General features: G+C 44.9%; 1 protein-coding gene across 1 annotated transcript in view; it reads right to left on the reverse strand.

Moving 5' to 3' along the window:
• Positions 1-22,070, reverse strand: part of UTP3 (UTP3 small subunit processome component) — a 34,905-nt gene that overhangs the window by 1,954 nt on the left and 10,881 nt on the right. The window contains exons 6-15 of the mRNA XM_085844955.1: positions 18,141-18,209; positions 17,862-17,986; positions 17,361-17,546; positions 17,151-17,222; positions 17,015-17,055; positions 16,786-16,879; positions 16,536-16,667; positions 16,332-16,438; positions 9,714-9,780; positions 9,393-9,500 (exon numbers count right to left, since the gene is read on the reverse strand). Of these exons, the coding sequence (XP_085701081.1) occupies positions 9,393-9,500; positions 9,714-9,780; positions 16,332-16,438; positions 16,536-16,667; positions 16,786-16,879; positions 17,015-17,055; positions 17,151-17,222; positions 17,361-17,546; positions 17,862-17,986; positions 18,141-18,209 (1,001 nt within the window). The remainder of the gene's footprint in view (positions 1-9,392; positions 9,501-9,713; positions 9,781-16,331; positions 16,439-16,535; positions 16,668-16,785; positions 16,880-17,014; positions 17,056-17,150; positions 17,223-17,360; positions 17,547-17,861; positions 17,987-18,140; positions 18,210-22,070) is intronic.

Consider the following 22,070-nt stretch of genomic DNA (forward strand, 5'->3'; position numbering starts at 1 on the left):
ACGAAGCGAAGCGGGAGAACAGTTCAACAATAAAGCACATTTATTCGCGGCACACGGGAAGCACACAAATACAATTCCACCAAATGCACACAAAAAAAGAAAACACAATTCCATTTACACAAAAAGCAAACATAAAAGTGAAAACACAGTGCAGAGCTAATACCGACTACCGAGCACACGGCAACACTTATACAATTCTACTTCACAGACGGCGCCGACAACACATACCCAAAACCAAGGAAAAGAAATACCCCAAGAATGAGGTAGGCCTGGAGCCGAGACCGGGTCGGGCCTACCCGTCTGGTGATGAGACGCGGAGCGGCGATGGCCCCGCAACCCGTGGGCCTCGTGGACAGTGCCTGGCAGGGGGTGGGAACGGGGCCCCCTTGGTCGCACTATCTCAGCGCGGGGGGAAACAGGAGGGGGTTGCTGATGCTCGGGGTATAGAGGATCTTTATTATATGCGACGAGCGTCTCCACCTCGGCCAGGTCGCGCTGTCGGCCTCCTTCGGGTGCAGCTTCCTGCACGACGCGAGCACCCCCTCGTCCGATGTCGCCGCCTTTCCACAGCTCCGTCCCCTCCGTTCCGACTTCAACGCACACGACGAGCAGCTCCACCGCCCGCGAAGTCTTGACTCTCTGTTCCGACTCCTTCGCCTCGTTCCGACTCCTTCGCCTCCGTTCTGCTGACTCTTTCTCGTTCCCGTTCTGCTGACTCTCTTCTGACTCCTTTGCGACTCCCTTCTTCCTCGTTCCGACTTTTACGACTCGTTTGACTGACGAACACCGTCCTTTTATCCCCCCGTAACTTCGCCTTTGACCCCCTCCCTTTGACCTTTCAACTCGCTCCCCATTGGCCCGAGAAAAAGTGGGCGTGAAGGCTTTTTGATCCACAAATTTGCATATATCGATCGCCCTGGGGGCGGGGCCAATTCGCCCCTCGCTCACCGATTGGACGGCAAAAAGTGGGCGTGTGTCGTTTTGGATCCGTTTTTGAAGCAGAAAATCCGTGATTTTGTACACGCTGTTCAACGTGCGCCCTACACGAGTCCAGCATCGGTGCCCATGAGTGGCGCGAGATGACGGTGATGCGATGGTGGCGAGTTGCGACGGTAAAGGTCATGGCGGTTGTGGTGAAGCGGCGTTGTGGTTGGTGGTTGTTGTTGTGGTTGTGATGGTGGCGATTGGTCCAAAATAAAGATAGTAAAAGAAAAACGGCTATCCTAAAGAGTCGCAGCACGTATAAATGACATGTATTCCCACTAGACAACGGGTTTGGGCCTAACTACACATGCACTTACCGAGATACCTCACCTAAGGGACCTGAATGGTGGTTTGCGAATCTGGTAACCACAACAATATATATATATATATATATATATATATATATATATATATATATATATATATATATATATATATATATGTATACATACACTAGTAGTAATGCCCGGCGTTGCCCGGGCTTTCTTGCAAATTTCCTGAATAGCTGTTAGCAATTAGCGGTTAGGGGTTAGCGGTTAGGGATTAGCGGTTAGGGATTAGCGGTTAGGGTTAGGGTTAGCGGTTAGGGTTGCAGTTAAGGTTAGGGTTAGCGGTTAGGGTTAGGGTAGCTAACCCTAACCCTAACCCTAACAGCTTGGCAGAGCGGAGGTAAACAGCGCCCGGGGCAAAGTGGAAATTTGCGTCCCCCGTAGGCCTTAAACTTGAGTGGATTTGAATGGAAAATCCCATAAGGGATATCGATTTATCGATTTTTTCGAATATCGGAAGTGTTATGGAAAAAATTTATAGCCAATGACCTAAGTTGGACCAAAAGCCATAATCGTACCGAATTTGAATGGAATCCGTTGGAGTTTGTGAAAATGCATCAAAACGAATTTTGAGGGGCCTCATAAGGAAGACAATAATATCATTAGTATATGTGCCAAAGCTTGTTTCATTTCATGCAGTAACAAAAATCTGATGGTGGAACAAAGAAAGGGGCATGCCGAAATATTAATATAGATACATATATATATATATATATATATATATATATATATATATATATATATATATATATATATATATATATATATATATATATATTACTAGCAGGTTCAACGTGTCGTTTTAACCCTGTTGGCATTTTGAAGAAATCAGTTTATTGTACACCGTTCATTCCCAATTCCATATCCAGGTGATGCATGAAAGGGTATTTTTGATTTATTGATTAATCAATTAATTTTTTTGATTACTTAATTTTCAAAAAGTTGGATTTGGATGAAACAGTGGTGGTTTCAGTCTGCAATTTTGCAATTGATTGAGAAATTACTTATTTTGTGGATTAGTTGCATAATTAAAATAAGTAAATAATAATCAATTAATCAATCAATTATTGTACACCGCTCCCTCCCAATTCTGACTCCATGTGCTGCAAGGCGGCACTGCCAGGTGCCGATGCACTGGAGGATTTATTTATTTATTTGGCATGGGGGTGGTGTACTTTGACTGCATCACTACATGTTTTTTCTATTTTTTGTGGGTGTCTAAAACATTTCCCTTCACTTGCTAAGGAATGGGGTCAGGGATCATTTAATATTACCGAGAGCGATTTAAAAAAAGAAAAGAAAATAATAATAATAAAAAAACATTTTTCTTCAATTTTTTTCAGAAAACCATTTTGTCTAAAACACTCCCCGGCACTCACTGATGAACCTCTGAAAGCTTGACGAAGACCTGTTCAGCCGTCTTGGAGAAAAATAGACAGACAGACGGCTCTCGTCGGATAGATGCCAAAAAAGCTGAATGTTTTTTTATTTTTATTTTTATTTTTTAAATTCCCTTTATAATAACACTGTACTGTATTAAATTATTACAAGTAGTGGTACATTCAAAGTACACCAACCCCATGCCAAAATAAATAAACAACAAATCCTCCAGTGTGCGTCATTGCCGGGGGGGGGCTTGGGCACCCAGCGATGCCACCTTGCAGCACATGGAGTGGGAGGGAGCGGTGTACAATAATTGAAGTATTTTAATTATGCAATTAATCAATGAAGTAAATAATAATCCTTCAATAAAATAATTAATATCTCAATCAATTGCCAAATAGCATACCTAAACTACCACCGTTTCATCAGAATCTGTAACTTTTTGAAAATCAAGTAATTAATCGAAAAATGCATAATTAATCGATTAATCAAGGAATCAAAAATGCCCTTTATGGCCAAATCACTTGGTCACTGTAATGTTCAAATATCAGCTTCCTAGCTCAAAATAAGCCTGAGATATTGCCAGGATGAGAAATAAAAAATAAGTAATTAATAAATCGATAATAAGTAATTAATCAATTAATTGATTATTTTATTTATTTATTTTTTAAAACATTTTTGCCAAAGCCCATCTTCACTTTTGTCTCCAAATTTCAGCTTCCTAACTCAAAGGTTGGGTGAGATATCGCCCGGACAAACAAACAAACAAGCCGGTAGGCGACGAGTGATTCGCTAGGATCGAAGCGCTGGATACGATGCTTTTCATTCTGACCGATCCACCGACGAAGATTCATTGCCAAGACGTATTAGTTCACATACAATTGTTCCTCTGCCTGGAAAGATTTTTCCTATTGCGTATTTTGCCAACTGGCACTCCTCATAAAAAAATGACGGTAAATAGACACCCTATTTTTGAAGGACTACCATTTGAAAAATAATCGGTTTGCTGGTTTGTGCTGTGGAGCCTCGCGTTGCACACACACACACACACACACACACACACACACACACACACACACACACACACACACACACACACACACACACACACACACACACACACACACACACACACACACACACACACACACACACACACACACACACACACACACACACACACACACACACACACTAAGGGATATCTAGCATATATAGCGAATCCAACAAGAAAACAGTGAAAACTGAGTTCTCCCTTCCTTCGGTGCCCAGCAATGACATCATGCATCTCCTGGATATGGAATTGGGAAGGAGCGGAGTAAAATAATGAGGCATGCATACTCGTCTCTTCACAGACACATTTAATGAAATACAGAATGTCGTACTTCACTATCATATTGTACATACAGTGCCTATAGTAGGTCTACACCCACCCCCTTTCAAAATTTTCACCTTTTGTTGCCTTACAGGCTGGAATTAAATTTCATTAAACCAGACTTTTTCCACCTTTAGTTGCACATTGTAACCCACAACTTCCAAGTGAAAAACAAATTCCACAAATTTCAGAAAATTAACTAAAGATACAAATCTAGAATATCTTGGTTGGATAAGTGTCCACCCCCCTGAGTTAATACTTGGTGGAAGCACCTTTGACAGCAATTACGGCTGTGAGTCTGTTGGGATAGGTCTCCATCAACTTTGCACACCTTGATTGGGTAATATTTACCAATTCTTCTGTACAAACCTGTTCCAGCACAGTGAAGTTGCATGGGGAGCGTTGATGAACACCAATATTCAAGTCATGTCACAGATTTTCAATTGGATTTAGGTCGGGGCTCTGACTGGGCCACTCAAGGACATTTACCTTTTTGTTCCTCAGCCACTCCAGTGGAACTTTAGCTGTGTGTGGGCTTTTTTGAGTAATGGTTTCCTTCTTGCCACTCTACTATGCAGGTCAGACTTGTGAAATGCTTGGGATATTGTTGTCACATGCACACAGTGACCAGTCTTTGCCATAAAAGAGACTGTAGCTCTTTGAAAGTTGTGATTAGCCACTTGGTGGCTTCTCTGATCAGTCTCCTCCTTGCTTGGTCATCCAGTTTGGGGCGACGGCCTAAATCTAGGCAGGGTTTTGGTGGTACCATACGCCTTCCACTTCTTAATGATTGTCTTGACTGTGCTCCAAGGGATATTCAAAGCTTTTGAAATATATTATTGTGGTTACCAAATTCGCAAACCACCATTCAGGTCCCTTAGGTGAGGTATCTCGGTAAGTGCATGTGTAGTTAGGCCCAAACCCGTTGTCTAGTGGGAATACATGTCATTTATACGTGCTGCGACTCTTCAGGATAGCCGTTTTTCTTTTACTATCTTTATTTTGGACCAACCGCCATGATTACCACCACAACCACAACATCAACCACCAACCACAACACCGCTTCACCACAACCGCCACGACCTTCCCGTCACACCTCGCCACCGTAGCATCGCCACCGTTCTTGCCCCGCTGTGGGTACCGGTGTTGGACTCGTGCAGGGCGCACGTCGAACAGCGTGTACAAAATCACGGATTTTGTGCTTCAAAAACGGATCAAAAATGACACACGCCCACTTTTTGCCGTCCAATCGGTGAGCGAGGGGCGATTTGGCCCCGCATCCAGGACGATCGATATATGCAAATTTGTGGATCAAAAAGCCTTCACGCCCACTTTTTCTCGGGCCAATGGGGAGCGAGGTGAAAGGTCAAAGGGAGGGGGTCAAAGGCGAAGCTACGGGGGGATAAAAGGACCGTGTTCGTCAGTCAGAGCGGTGTGGAAGTCGGGAGCCCGAAGCCTGCAGTAGCTGGAGAAGCTGGAGAGAGTCCAAAGAAGAGTCCAACGGGAGAGTCCAAAGAAGAGTCCAACGGGAGAGTCCAAAGAAGAGTCCAGAGTCGGAGAGTCCAGAGGCGGAGAGGCGGCAGCGGCGAAGGCAGACGAGGGGGTGCTCGCGTCGGTGCCGGGAGCTGCACGCCCGAGGGAGGCCGGCAGCGCGACCTGGCCGAGGTGGAGACGCACACCAGGGATAATAAAGATCCTCTATACCCCGAGCATCAGCAACCCCCTCCTGTTTCCCCCCGCGCTGAGATAGTGCGACCAAGGGGGCCCCTTTCCCACCCCCTGCCAGACACTGTCCGCGAGGCCCGCGGAGTGAGGCGCCATCGCCGCTCCGCGTCTCATTACCAGACGGGTAGGCGCGACCCGGTCTCGGCCTCAGGCCCGCCTCATCCTTGAGGGTATTCTTTTCCTTGGTTTTGGGTATGTGTTGTCGGCGCCGTCTGTGAAGTAGAATTGTATAAGTGTTGCCGTGTGCTCGGTAGTCGGTATTAGCTCTGCATTGTTTTCGCTTTTATATTTGCTTTTTGTGTAAATGGAATTGTGTTTTTTCTGTGTGCTTTTGGTGGAATTGAATGTGTGCTTCCCGTGTGCCGCGAATAAATGTGCTTTATTATTGAACTGTTCTCCCGCTTCGCTTCGTCTTTTTCTCCCATTGAATCCTCATCTTGCTTCACGTAAAGGGTTGGTAGTGGGCTGAATACGCCCGATAATTAATCGAACCGTCGAGGTCGACGATAACACCGCTCGGTTATTCTGATAAGTACGGAACGGGTCGCTTAAGTGGCCCGTGTCCAAAGTCGACCTGCGGCGAGGTGCGATCGCCCGGTCTACCCTCCGCGTGGGTACTTAGGTAGGTCGAATTCGGCGAGCAACCCTATCCCACGTGGGGGCTGATTGGCTCGATCGCGGTGAGACCGAAAGGTCCACCCGTGACTGGTTCCCGGCGTTAGTCCGAGAGGGTCACGACTGGATTGTCCGTCCGGTGGGCGACGTGCCGCGATTCGAGTTACGTGGCCGTCAGCACGCCGGCGGGCGCGAAGACCGCAACAATATTTATATCCATCCCCTGATCTGTGCCTTTGCACAACTTTATCCCAGAGGTATTTTGAAAGCTCCTTGGTGTTCATGGTTGAGTCTTTGCTGTGAAATGCACTACCCAGCAGAGGAAACCTACATGAACAGCTGATTTTATTCTGAAATAATCAGAATCACTACAATTTAACACAGGTGGAGGTCAATTAACTTTGTGTGTGATTTTGAAGGTGACTGGTTACACCTGAGCTAATTTACAATTGCTATTATAAAGGGAAGGTGGACACTTATCCAACCAATTTATTCTAGTTTTGTGTTTTTAGTTAATTTTATGAAATTTGTTGAATTTGTTTTTCACTTGGAAGTTGTGGGTTACGATGTATAAATAAACGGTGGAAAAAGTTTCAATGAAATCTAATTCCAAGCTGTAAGGCAACAAAAGGTAAAAAAAAAAAATTGAAAAGGGGGGGAGGGCTGTAGACTTTCCGTAGGCACTGTATATCTGTGGGTGTCCTCACTGTATATCTTCATTTTGTAGGATGTAAAATGAAGTAAAATACGTGAAAAATTGTTCTATTATAACTTTTTGAGATATCCTGCAAACAAAGACAGACAGACAGACAGACACGGGTGAATTATCCGCCACCGAATGGTCGTTGTCGTTGTCATGGCTGTGGTTGCGATTGTGATTGTGATTGTTTACTCCTTCCGTTTAGTTCTAAACGGTTCCTGCTGTTTAATCTTTGTTTCAATTAAATCGATTATTCACTTTGAAACCAAATAAATGGATTATTACCTTTCCAACGGTACCATTTGTGTTATTCTACAACATCAGGAATTCTTCATCATAAAGTGTTACCAACGAAGAAACTCGGATCATTTTATAGATAACTAGAAAGATGCTCCCTTCAGGAGCGGCGCGGAGGGGGTAGCACGCGTTTTCAGGCGTTTTACCTTTATTGTACATCTGCATGCTTGATGTGTGAAAATGATGCTTTGGGATACAGACAGGGGGTTGAATGTGGAGAGTGTTATTATCCTTACTGTTATTGTTGTTGATATTATTTTTAATATTTTGTAATAACATTGATGTTAGCTTATCTGGAATTGGAATTCCAGGTAAGGTATTGTCATCGTACACCGTCGCTCCGTCTCATATTTTGACTTGTCCAGCCAAACCACTGAAATTTGGCAGTAAGGTTCTGCTCCTGACTGGTAATGGGGATTGCAAAGCTCGTTCCAGTCACGTGACCAAGTCGGTCAAAAATCTTCTTCTCCAGACCCACCAGTCAGAATGCTACTAAATTTGTGTTACTACATTAGGCCAGGGCCCAGTGGTTCTATTTTTATGCTATTATCATTTTTGCCGATGCACCATTTCGAACATGGAAAAAAAAAAAAGTCCTCCGAAGATGAAATGCTTGATGTCCGACTTCTTCGCGTGACGTACGGACGGGGTGTTAATATCATCATCATTAACTCTGCCACCAAAGATGGAAGGAGGTTATGTTTTCACCCCCGTCTGTCTGTTTGTTTGTTTGTGTGCAGGATATCTCAAAAAGTTGTGGACAGATTCGGACGAAACCTGGTGGCCACTCTGGTGTGTGACAAGGAAGAATTGCTCCAATTTTGGTGAACATCCGAATCCGAAAAAAATGGATTTGGCTCAACATGTTCTCGTGGATCAGGATTGCATGACAGAGGTATGCGCTCCACCGAGTGCCCTTATAGTCAATTTTGTAATTGGAAGCGACCTTGGAAAAACACGATAAGCTATTTATTTACCTGAACACGGCAATTGTCCAAGGATGAAAAACCCCTTGGGGGAGGAAGGATATTATTAGTATTAATATTGTTTTGTAATAACATTAATATTATGCGATTATCATTCGTGTTGCCATTACTTTTGTTCTTCGAAGCAGTCTTGGAAAGAACACCACGATAAGTTATTTATATACCTCAACACAGATTTTGCTCAAGGCGTGCAAATGAAGTCACGACAACCTCCATCATGAGACCCTTTGTCCTCCTGTCAAGTTTGGTTGAGATTGGATAAGTAGCAAATAACATAACGTATCATGATCAGACGGACACCAAATTGTGCAGTTCAGTGGGATACATGATGATTTCAAGAGCAGACCCAAAGAAGAGTACACCGGAGTCATTTAACTAATGGCAGAACAAATCGACCCAAAACCCCATTTTACTCTCACAATAAAACTTTACTACAATACCAATTAATGAATGAAATACAGTCCACATTCACCTCTAATTGTATTCAGTGATATCTACATATTACGAACAAAGTGGAGGGACTTTTGGAAGAGGGTGTTGGGGTGTACCGCAATTTTTACATACGTAATAAGTAGATGGATCTTTGTGTGCCTCATTCAAGGCTCATGTAAGAGCTCGTAAAATGCAAGAAAAAGCTCCAAATCATTTGAACCATTACGAGTGTTGATCGAAGAGAAGAGCAGAGCCTTCCGATGCCGATTTGTTTTGCTCCTGCCGAGCTAGGCTTTACCCGTCTGGTTATTTGGTGTCCGCCCGGTGCAACTGTCGTTTTGGAAGTTGTCAAACGTAACTGCACGACTCCGCATCTCCCTCACTCAATGCAAATCAATACAGGGAAACCACCACTGTACCCACAAACCCATTTTGGACATATGAATGTCGTCGGAAGAGTTTTGCTGGAGACTTAAATGTGCCGGAATCTGTCTTGGATCACGCAAGTGAGAGAACAAAATGGAGCAGCGTGCAATCACCGTGGGGGACGAGTGCGAGACACCCACCTGGCTCTTATGGCGAACTAGAGCCCGACGGTACTTCTCCTTGTGTTTCACTCTGGGGTTCCGATCCAGCTTCTTCCGCTTGGGTGTGAGGCCTTTATTCTTCGCAATCTAATCAGAAAGGAAAAAAAATAAATAAATAACGTAAAGTAAAATAAAATCAAGAAATGAACAAAGTGGATAATAAAACATGGATTCTTGTATAAAGACTCGTGTCTCACAAATAAGATGTCGTATCACCAAGCATTTACGTGAATCTCGAAAATTAGCAAATGCAAACAGCGGCGCCTGCTGGAACTGCATCCTGCTGGAACTGCATCGTACCTGCAAAGTTATTTTGCGTTTTCCAGTGTTGGGAGTCTGCGTTTCAACGATGGGTTGCTCCGAATTCCTGAAAACAGGGATTTCAACAGCAATGAACAGAATAAAACAAGTGCCTCACCAAAACATATACATCATCTATAAATATACAATCAAATATTTCAATATATGTGTGTTTACCATAGATAAAATGTAGAAAAGTCTCATCATTCGATTTCTCTGCTTTACAACATTAAAGTGGTGAGCCAATCTGGGTGGAACATGACATCACCTACAGATCTTGTAGGTTTATATCACCTACCGATGTAACTCTCTCGCTATCTCTCCAAAAGGACATTCTGGCATCTCCCCTCCCCCCCCCCAGCCCCAATCTACTTTCTTAACAATACTCTTGAGGAAGTTCAGTCATTCAAACTCCTGGGTCCCACTATCAGCAACGATCTTTCTTGGATCCCCCCTGCCTCACACATTGCTTAGTTTGACACGATGGAAACCAAGGCCTTCAACATCATTGAAATGTCCCGCAAAGAAGCCGAGTAGATGGGTCGATCACTTCACCATCGCAGACAGGTCGGTGGTCTCTGTCTTCCACCACCTCCTTTCTGGTCAGTCCGTGCTTTGCCCCCCCTCCCCCCACCCCCGCCTCAACCCACCAACATATCTGTAGAGCGCACATGGTCCACCATCAACTCCCTTCTGGTGAAACTGCCAAAATTCAGGATCACTGCTCACCTCTACTCATTCGTTCCTCTTTTTACCCCCACCTGTGGAATCAATTTCCACATTATCTTCAATCTCTTTCTTCCCTCCAGGTTTTCAAGACAATTGGTCCCCACCATCTCAGATCATCCTCAATCCAAAACCATAATCTTTTCTACCCCCCCCCCAACCCCACCCGACTACCCCTCCAAAAATCTCTTTCCAAATTTCCAGTTTTTGCTTCCTGAGACTTCTGCATCAATCTTATCCATCCTGTGCATCCTCCCTTCCCTTACCACATCCCTCATTTGTAAAAGTTTCCCTCTATTTTGTCCCTCTTATTCTTCTTCGTCTCGTTGCGTATGGCAGCTATCATTTTGTTGAGGCGCAACTATGCCGCTGATGCTATGCCCCTCTAGCAGTACACTGGTACTCATTTTGCTGACCTCAGAAGGATGACAGGCTGAGTCAACCCCGCCTGGTGTTAATTCAGTGGCTAACGGGGCTCGAACTGAGGACCCTAAGATCCCAAGCCAGCCACCCTTACCACCAAGCCAACACCAGGCTTATATTTTGTCCCAGAACTCTGCTGCTGGTGTCCCCCCCCCCCACCCCACTCCCCTTTTGTTGTGTAGCATCCTGATCCATTCAGTGTTCTTGGTCTTTCACGGTTCTCAACTGTATAAAATGTGTATATATATAATGTGTTTCTATAATCATTTTGCCATCTCATATGAGTTTATATCGACTTAATGCAGATGAGGTACAAGGCCTGCTCCTCTTACACCTCAGAAATGGTGTCTTAGCATATTGAGCACATCATTTCTGGTGACACAGAAATTCCCCACTTCCCACCTCAAGCACAACTAAACCACATTCACTCAGCTAACAATGCACACCTTGTTATCCCTCCCAGGCTAACTGTTCATCCTGTGTCTCTCTCTGTCTCACCATTCCCCTTCCCCCACCCCCAGCCCTATCCAACAGTGTTCTCATCTCAAATCCTTTGAAATGTGTAGTCATCTTCATAAGAAAGTTTCCCCCTTCCTCATCTTTTCTATCCTCACTGACTCTCCTGTCCCCCTCCCCCCCATATGAACTTTCCCACATTTACCAATTGTTGGACTTTCCCCAAAGTGGGACACCACGAGCTAATCATGAATGGAGATCGCTGATGGACAACTTAACAAGCCCCATTCACCTACCGGCCAACCTACCACAATTAACCACTTCTTTTAAAATACAAATTTTCACTAAATATAATCTTTTCAAAAATTATTTTCAATACACCTTGGAAAAATAAATAAATTAATTAAAAAAAAATTAAATTTTGAAAAATTTATCCTTCAGGAGAATCAAAACATGGAAAAATTGCCACATATCCCCCAAAGATTTTTTTGCAAGAAAATGTTTTATGGTATTTTTCTTTCCTATTAGGTCTGCAGAACAACATATCAAAAGTTGCCAAAAATTGGACCAAAAGAAAGGGTCTGGATACGAGGTCAGAAAAAGATGGCGGCCAATGTTAGAGCATGTCTGATATCCACTGGTATCTGGTGAATAGAACACTTTCCAACCACTTTAACCCTTTGGGGTAACTTTTTTGGGGATAATATGACTTTCAGTGAGATAAATACATCCTAAATCTATCTATAATTCCAGCTGTGTGTGTGTGTGTGTGTGTGTGTGTGTGTGTGTGTGTGTGTGTGTGTGTGTGTGTGTGTGTGTGTGTGTGTGTGTGTGTGTGTGTGTGTGTGTGTGTGTGCACCCGCTGTTTCTCGACAACCACTGGTCCGATCTGATTGAAACTTGCCAGGTATATTGCTAGGGACCTGAGTATGTGCCTTTTCAAGGTTTGATATTAATCAAACAAGTGCTTCCCAAGTTATGGACATTTATTTACCAACCAATGAAAGGACACGTTGCTATGTTGGCGTGGCTGCGTAGGCCGGTGCGCGGCCGGCCGACGATGACGTCACGTGCCGTGCCGGTTACGATGGGGATCGGTGCCTTAGTTACCGTGGCGTAGGAGTGGCAATGGTCAATGGCAGCGAATGTCATGGCAAGCAAAGACAGGGAGGTAAACTTGATTTTAATTTTTTTTTTGTATACCTTGTCGAGGCTCGTATGAGAGTTAACACACAACGCACATCAAGGGGGGCATGAGACACAGGAGGGGAGGGAGTATCACAGCAGTTGTTAACTCTGTGTGTGTGAGTATCACAGCAGTTGTTAACTCTGTGTGTGTGAGTATCACAGCAGTTGTTACTTCAATGCAAGCGATAATTCGTGGAATGCATGTGAACATTCCGTACAGGCACGCAAGAGCGAAAGAACGGCCTGTGTGGTTGTTGTTTCTGGCTCGCGGTTTGAAAGATTTATTTTTTATTTTTTTTGCACGTACGGGCACTTACGAGTAAATAAAATAATGCTAAAAAAAAAAAAATATATATATATATATATATATCATAATTTCATCATAAAAATAATTAATGACTCAAAGGGTTAAATGTAAAAAATTCTCTATCCGTGTCATTGTTTCAGTGAAGATATAATTTCTGATGTGAACAAAACTAAGTCGAATGAATGAACATCAACGAGCTGTTTGGACAATGTCTTCTCCTGTATCCTCCGCCTACAACGACGGCATGCAGGAATTCTGTCGAACCGTACACACGAGCGAACAGCACAAAGAGGCATCTGCGTCACCAACAGACAGGGACAAGATGGACTTGGCCAAAATTGCCACAAAGCTTGAACAGCATTCTCCTTTCTCGGATGAGGTGACTCTTTGCAGCATCATCACAGGGATAAATGCTGACGAGGATGCCAATATGCAGGACCTTTTCATTGTTGGCAGAAACACAGTGAAGAAAATGGAAGGACAATCTGTCTTCTCGTATTCGCACAAACAAAACACTACAGCGAGGACGCGAGCATCAGCCTTGGCCGTCAAGGTCACCAAGGATCGAACCGTTGATCCAGAGGTTCCTTGTGGTATCTCAATCGGGAATCTGTGCCGAGATGAGGTAATGAAATATGAACTTTCCTCATATCCTCCATCCTTGTTTGAAACAAAGAATCGTATGCGGAAGCCAGAAGAAGCACAACGTCTGGACGCTATACGATGGCATGTTACTTCGTCAGAAGATGCTGTTCTTCAGTCCATTCCAAAGACTGATCGCCACGTTCTAGATGGTGGTTCACTTCGACATCGACTGAAATGGACCGAAGGCAGCACCTCCAGCTCATTTGCCGACTCCGACGCGTCTTTCACGTCAGACCTGTATGGCAATGCCACCGTCGTCTTTGATGGATATGATGGAGGACCAAGTACAAAGGACAATACGCATCAGCGAGAAAGTCGAACTGTGGTTTGGAACAAAGTCAACATATCGGATACAACAACATTCGTTGGGAGAAAGGAAGATTTCGTCTCAAATTATATGAACAAACAGGCCCTCATCCACTTGATCTCTGAACACTTGCAGTAGAAAGGCCCTCACATGATCCAAGCTGAAGGAGATGCAGACATGGACATAGTGAAAGTATCCGTCACAATGACATCCTACAATTCAACAACCCTAATCGGAGAAAACACAGATCTGCTGGTATTGCTGCTGCATCACGCAACAACGAAGGACTGCAAGGACCTGCACTTTTGGTCAGATGAGGGGAAAACAAATGTTTATAACATCAAAGTTCTGAAACGGTGGTTGCTTGGTGACGATGTCTGCTCTGATCTAGTGTTTGCCCATGCCTTCTCCGGATGCGACACTACTTCGAGAATCTTTGGGGTGGGGAAGAAATCTGTTTTCCAAAAAGTCATCAAGGGTGAATCCGTCTTGCGTGCCTGTTCACAATTCTTTTGCGCACCAATGGCAGATCAATTTACTGCAGAAACCAACGGCTGCAAGCTGCAAGGCGATGGTGTCCTCGTTTAACGGGACCCAATCTGTCTCTACAGCATCATCACGCGACAAGTTCCTTTGCAAGAAAGTGGCCGCAGTAAAGACCTTCGTGACACCCGAAAGACTGCCTCCAACAACCTCGGCCACAAACCTTCACTCTTGGCGGACGTACAGTCGGGCCCAAAAGTTTGCATACACTTGACTTCCATTTATACCTCTTTTCGGACCTAGGGACCTAGGGACCTAGGGAAGTATAGGGACCTAGGGACAACCAAGATCCTTCCAAGATCAGGCCCGGAAGTCCAAGTTGAGACCAACCGATAAGAGGGCATTGGTCAGAAAGGTGCGCTTCAACCCCAACACTACCATGAAACACCTGTGCCAAGAATTGCAGGGTTCAGGGACGAAGGTGTCACTATCCACCGTCCAGAGGGTCCTGCACCAAAACGTACAAAGAGGCTGCAGAGCACAAAGGAAGCCCCTCCTTCAAAAACGCCGCTGCGAAGCCAGGCTGAAATATGCAAGAAAGCACAAGGACAAAGATAGAGGCTTCTGGCGGAGTGTCCTTTGGTCTGATGAAACCAAGATGGAACTTTTCGGCCACAATGACCAACAGTACGTCTGGCGAGTGAAGGGAGAGGCCTTCAAACCGAAGAACACAATACCCACGGTGAAGCATGGTGGTGGCAGCATCATGCTATGGGAATGTTTTGCTGCTGCTGGTCCAAGAGCACCGTGTAAGATAGATGGCACCATGAAGAAGGAAGACCACTTGGAAATTTTCCAAGGGAACCTGAAGCAGTCCGCTCAAAAGCTGAACCTCGGACGTCGCTGGACCTTCCAACATGACAACGACCCAAAGCATACTTCCAAGTTGGTTGCTGGATGGCTTCAGCAGAACAAGGTTGACGTTTTGGAATGGCCAGCTCAAAGCCCGGACTTAAACCCAATAGAGAATTTGTGGACGGAATTGAAAAAGAGATTGCAAAAGAGGAAACCCACCAATTTGACTGAACTCCACCAACACTGTCAAGAAGAATGGGTTAAAATACCTTCAGAGAATTGTAAGAAGCTGAATGATGGTTATCCTGCAAGACTGACTGAAGTTATAAAAGTTAAAGGCTATGCAACAAAGTATGAGACAATATTAGAGTGTGCTGTATGTAAACCTTTGACCCGCTATTTTTGTCACATCATGAATTAAACTGTGAATAAAATCATCCAAAGTACAAAAGTTGCAGAAACCTTTTATAGAAATAGGGGAGAATGGTTTAAATTGTTCTAGGAATGGAAAGAATTATGATTATTGCAGAGAAAAGAGGTATAAATGGAAGTCAACTGTATTCTGCTCAAGCGTATGCAAACTTTTGGGCCCCCACTGTACCTGCAAGTCATGGTTTGGACGGGCCCCACTGAATGGGGCTGGGACGTGCAAGGGGACAAACTTATTCCACTACATGATGCAGGAAAGCCCTGCACCAGGCATTCTGCTCAAAATGATCCAATGCAACTGCACTACAGGATGTAGGTGCAAAAAAAACAAACAAAAAAAAAAAAACATGGCCTTGAATGCACCAGAGCTTGCAGACCTTGCCAGGAAGGCAACTGCGGCAATGTGGTTAGTGAGCCAGTTTCAGATGATGAAAATGAAGACCAAATATTTGGAACCAAGGTACGTTGGAACACACGCTCGACAGATCGAAACCAATTTCTCGAGGGTAGAATGTGTCATTCTTTTGGTATTTCGGAGTGTTTTCATCAGTTTTTGGAGTTTTTGGATAAATTTTATTTATTTTTAATAATGCCATATTTAGACCCTTTATGGTCGTCCATTTTTTGGCAACTTTTAATATGTTGTTCTGTAAACCTAATAAAACAAACAAAAAATGCCATGAAACGTTTTCTTGCAATTTTTTTTTTTTGGGGGGGGGGGTCATGTGGCATATTGACCCTACTACTTGAATCAACACAGAGAACCTTCCACCTTCCATTCTTCATCTTGTCTCCTCACCTTTCCTTCATTTCCCTCCTTTCCTTCAGCCTTCGTACCATTTCCTCGTAGTAATTCAGTGCTTCTTCCTCTTCATTCTTCTTTTCTTTAACCGTTCCTTCGCTGCTCTGAATCAAACAAAACAGAGGTATGTCATGTGCCTTGTTCATCAACTTCGTAATGCCAAAGATGCCCCGGATGACAAAGGGCTGCAGCACAGCTCACCTGTGACCCAAGTGCTGCTGTGTTAATGGCCGTCATAGGTGAAGGCTCCGGCAGTTTGGGCGGGTTCGCCAAAAGTTTGTGAATTTCTAATTTCAACGATTCGGTCTCAATTTCCGCGATGTCATTCACCAGCTAACGGGCGACAAAAGGAAGGACCTCAGATGGAAGATCGTACGAATCGGAGCTCACTTGGCATAATGACCTGGTTTACGTCACAAGAACAAGGCGATCGATGCACAAGAGTACTTACATTTCTGTACTGTAAGAGGCGGTGGATGACCGGGTGGCTGCCGAGTGAGCGCTGCCCTTTCAAAGCCAAATAGAACATGATGTTGACGCAGTAACTGGAAACACACATAAGGAGAGCCGAAAGCTAAGAATCGGAGGCGAAACCCACCTGCCCGAGGTCACACCAAACAACTCATTCCCCAATGCATCCCCACTCCACACATCATTACCTATTACAAACTTGTACTCACTTAAAGTACAGATGATATTTTGTCTGCAGAAACTCCGCTCCCTAAAAGGTGACGTACACAACCTATCGTTAGTACTCACAACAACAAATAATAATAAAAAGTAACGGAATGAAGAACGTGATCAGAGAAAGAGTACCTTGCCTGTTGGAATGCGCTTCTCAGCGAGGAAATCAATGAGGGGGCAAAGTTCGTCTCGAAGCGAGAGCAGCTGCAGTGGGATCAGAGGACGAGTTGGACATCGAGGTGTTCATTACGTTTGTCGGTGAGACAAAGCAGCCATAAATCGACGAGCGAACACGATTATTTGCAAATACAACGGAAACCTTAAATACACACAAGACCCGACCTTTGCCTTGAGGTCGAGTACGAGTCGGGGCAGCTCCGGCGAGTCGGCGAGGATGAGACGACGGATCGAGCTTGCGGAGAGGCCCTTTATTCCTCCATGCAAGCTCACACTTCTTTCCAGCGCAGGCAGCTCCGCATCGTGGTCTTGCTCTTCATCGGGCACGCAGCTCGGAAGCGGAGCATGATCCTGCACCGGGAAATTCAGTGCTTTAGAGCCTGCTCGTATTACTGAAGATCATGTGGACCCAACCAGTCACAGAGTTTTCAACCTCACACGTATCAACTGCATTCAAACAACAAACGCCGGGGAAGGCCAAGGCAGCAAACTTCATGAAATGTACATATAGGAAGAAGAACATATGCTGAACCCTTAAAATGGGAGAGGCCTCAAACGTATGACCAAGTGATGGGCAGACTGATGTCTCAACAAAGATAAGACAAAGACAGAGTCAGGAGTGAAGAGTTGGGGCTTCAATCACAATGCCAAGAGGGGTTAAAGCACCTGTATCAAATCAAGACCAAAATCCGATAATTGTAGTTCCTCTGCCTGACGTCTCTGAATCTCTCGTGCCTCTTTCTCCTCTTCAGCTCGTTCCTCAATTTCACCCTGCAGCGGCTTTTTACCACCTGACACAAGAATAAAAATCATAAACATGCACAGATACCAGATGAAGCTGGGTAGGTAATGAATCGGTTCGGGAGGGGAGGGGGGGAGATTCGAGATGAGCGACACTGAGGGGGGGGGGACGACGCTCAGAGAGCAGATGACCAATTTACTTACCCTTGCGAACTTTGTCAAACTGGTAAAATGTCTGCTGGTTGTGGCCCCAAGCCAAAGCACTTGGCATTCCTATGGGAACAGCATCTCAGGTAAGAACATCCTCACAGGAACAAAGCATTTCATCGACCAATATCGCGGAAGAGTGAAAACCTTTAACATCTTTAATCCACCGAATGCCTGTGGAAGAATTATCAGACCACAGTCTTCACTTCTGAAGCACAAACCAATTACATCATCAACATTTTCATGCATTGTATTTATATCCGCAGAGCGAGTCTTCTTGTCCCACGGCCAAGCTTTACTCTCTGGGCTGCGTGTTGTGCCAAGCTGCGTGTTGTGGGGAATGCTCAAGAGTTGTGGAGTACCTTCAAGACTTCCATCCTTGATGATGCCGGATGACGTCTTGGAACCCACATGAAGCGAAGAGGAACTTTGTCTCCCAAAGGACGCTAGATAACATTGACCAGTCATAGAGCCAGGCTTAATGGCAGAGCTGAGGGGCAAAACTACACATGCACTGAGGGCAGTCAAAGAGCCCTATGTGTGAGGAATCTGTGAAGAGGTAGAGCGTCACCTGTGGTCAAGCGATTCTTGTCCGACTTGGAGAAATGCATGCATTGCGTTCCTCCAAGCTCGTCCCACAGTGCGCTGCAGTTAGAGCAGAGGGTGGTGGCCTTTTGACAGAAGAATCTGAAGTTAAGGACCGCTGGGCCGGTTACTTTGAGCGGTTGTACCTTGCTGATCCCCCAGCTGTTGAGTTGGATGCCTGGAGTACAACTATCCCCAGTGCTGACCCCTCAATCAACTGTAAACCACTTTCACTTGTGGAAACACAGGCTGCAGTGAACCAGCTGAAAGGGGGTAAAGCCCCTGAGATCCGTGGCATCCATGCTGAACTTCTCAAGGCTGGGAGAAATGCTGCACTCGAATAATTGCATGCAGTTCTGTGCTCCAAATGGAGCACGGACATCATCACAACTGACTGGAAGAGGGGCCTTGTTGTCCCTCTGGAAAGGGAAGGATGATCACTAGGACTGCAACAACTACCGAGGGTTGACGCTGCTCTCAGTGCCAGGCAAGGTCATTGCTCGGATAATTCTTCATATGGCTTGCCACCATCTGCTTGAGCACCGGTGCCCGGAGCAGTCAGGCTTTACACCACAGTTCAACGATTGACCATATCCTTGCTTTCGAGTCCTCACCGAACACAGACAAGAGTTTCTACAGGAGCTGCTCACAACTTATGTTGATCTCCGCAAAGCGTTCCATTCATTGAATCGGGATGCCCTCTGGAGGGTTCTCGGTATTGCGGGGTGCCACCAAAGTTGATCAATTTGATTTCTGGACGAGACTCTGACATTGAGAGTGCTGTGAGGTATGGTGGTTACATTTCCTACTTATTTTCAGTTGGCACTGGAGTTCGTCAGGGGAGGATGTCGGAGAGATCAAGCTACGGTGCATCGTTTGGGAATGTCAAGATCTCTGACCGAGATTTCGCAAATGATGCGGTCATCTTTGTGAAGACTCCTGATATCCTTTTGGGGGCCCTCGAGGTGCTGATTGAGGAGTCAGAGCCGCTGGGATTGTGGGTTCCTGGGTCAAAACTAAGATCCAGGCTTTCAATGACATCTTGGATGCTGCCATCTTGTCTATACCGGTTTGTGGTGAGGATGTTGAGGTCACAGACAGATTCACTTCCCTTGGTAATGATATTCATGTCTCCGCATGTTGTGAGCCAAAGGTCAATAGATGTCTGAGTCGGGCGTGGGAAGTCATAGATTCACTGGATCATGGGGTGTAGCACTGTCAGTACCTTCACAGGATGACAAAAGTCTGAGGCTTTAAGTCCTACTCGATGAATGCGAGACTTGGACTCTGATCAAGGACCTGAGAAAAAGACTTAACTCCTTTGGTACCAGATCTCTTTTTGAAAATCCTTGGCTATCGCTGGTCAGACTGTGTCCAAGGAGTGGTTGCCGAGACAGACTCAAATGAGATCTGTTACCTGTATAGTCCGGCGAGCGTCAGCTGCAGCTGTACGTATGGACACGTGGCTCGATTTCCTGATGCTGATCCTGCTCACCAGATTCTCTCAGTGAGGGAGCCTCGAGAGTGGAGAAGGCCAACGGGATGACCAGCTGCCTTGTGCTTTCAGCAGGTTGATCAGCATCTCAAGGAGATGGGGATGGGCCAGGCATCTGCCCGGCGGAGATGGCCAGATGGAGGCCACTGGAGTACCGACAGAAAGTGGATGCTGCGACGTGCTGCTCCAACGCATGCTCCCACACCCAACATAACCTGTCTGTCCGTGTGCAGGATATCTCAAAAAGTAATGGATGGAATCAAACAAAACTTGGTGTACAGGTTGGGTCTAAGACAAGGAGGAATTGATTTGATTTTGGTGAAGATCCGATTTCAGTTCCGGAAGCAAGAATTTTTTTTAATTTTAAAAGTGACAATCTGAAGACGACGATGGTTCACCAGCCGTATTTGATGATGTAGATTGTTTCAGAAGTCAAGGATGACAATGTGATAATGTTTGACCAAGTTATAAAAATGATCAACATGATGTGGTACAAGTGACGAGTTATGAGCTGCAAAATGTCGAAAATCCAGTTTCGTTCAACAAGTTAAAAAATTTGACCTTTGAATAACCTTTAAAGGTCACAAAACAATGTTTTGCACATTAAAATAAGGAAACAGGATACGTGCTATAGCTTAATGGAGTAAGTTCGTCGAAGAAGGTCGAAAACCCGGTTCGATTCTCACAACTTTGAAAATTTGACCTTTGTGAACTTTAAAAGTCAAAGGTCAAGGATTATGACCTTTGGTGCAAAACTTCCTCTGGAACATCCCAGGAACAATATAACGTCATATAGGCTATATGGCATTTCGCACTCCTCGGATTATCCATACTTTGATGAAATCAGTGTAATATAAAAACAAACTTGAAGGGGGCGCCACGGGCAAGGTGCTCGAGATAGAGCAAAATGGTTTCAAGACTTTGGGTGGGGAATGACCTCAACATTATGCATTAAAAATATTGTCATCCTTGCTCTCAAAATTTGGGCGGTCATATGATTTTTATGTCAAAATTCGAAATTTTCTAAGTTCGTGATCTTGTGACCTTGACCTTGGGACGAAAATGAAAAATCTAGCTCCGTGGGGCAGGTGCCATTGGGCTAACCAAACACCGAAAACCCCTGCCAGATTCGACAAACCCCTCGGAGAAGATGCAAATTGAAATCCGCTACCTCCTAAAAACACAATTCGCAATTTTCTAAGTTCGTGACCTTGTAGCCTTGACCGTGGGACGAAAATGAGAAATCGAGCGCTCCGTGGGGCTATGCAGGTGCCATTGGGCTAACCAAATACTGAAACCCCTGTCACATTCAACAAACCCCCGAGGAGAAGATGCAAATTGAAATCGGCTACCCCCTAAAAACACGTTTTTTGGGCGTGGCTCCACCCATAATGGGCGCACCACGCCCATTTTCAGGAAAACACAACTAGATCATGATATAAACCTCCCACCAAAATTTTATCAGGATCGGATCAAAACCCACGGAGCTATGCTCGGGACAGACAGACAGACAGACAGACAGACAGACACACAACAATAACGAATATAGTGGTCACTTATTTTTTTCGTGAAAATATTTTTTCGTGAACCAATACTTCACCATTGAGAGATGGGGCCAAAAACAATGCACAGCATGATGTTTCAAAAAATCATTGGGCCCAATAAGTTTTACTGGATCAGGTATTGCGTGGCAGAGACATGTGGCCAACTGAGTGCCCTTCTAGATTAAAAAAAAAATGGTACGTGCTGCTTCCTTGCTTGATGCAAGCTTTTAAATGCTGAACGAGCACAGACAATCCCCATGGGTTGGCATCCATGGGGAGGAGGAAATTCCTCTTGAGGAAATA

This window comes from Eptatretus burgeri, chromosome 11 (assembly GCF_056783735.1).
Source record: "Eptatretus burgeri isolate ZD-2024b chromosome 11, Ebu_testis_v1, whole genome shotgun sequence".
In the NCBI taxonomy this organism is placed as follows: domain Eukaryota; kingdom Metazoa; phylum Chordata; class Myxini; order Myxiniformes; family Myxinidae; genus Eptatretus; species Eptatretus burgeri.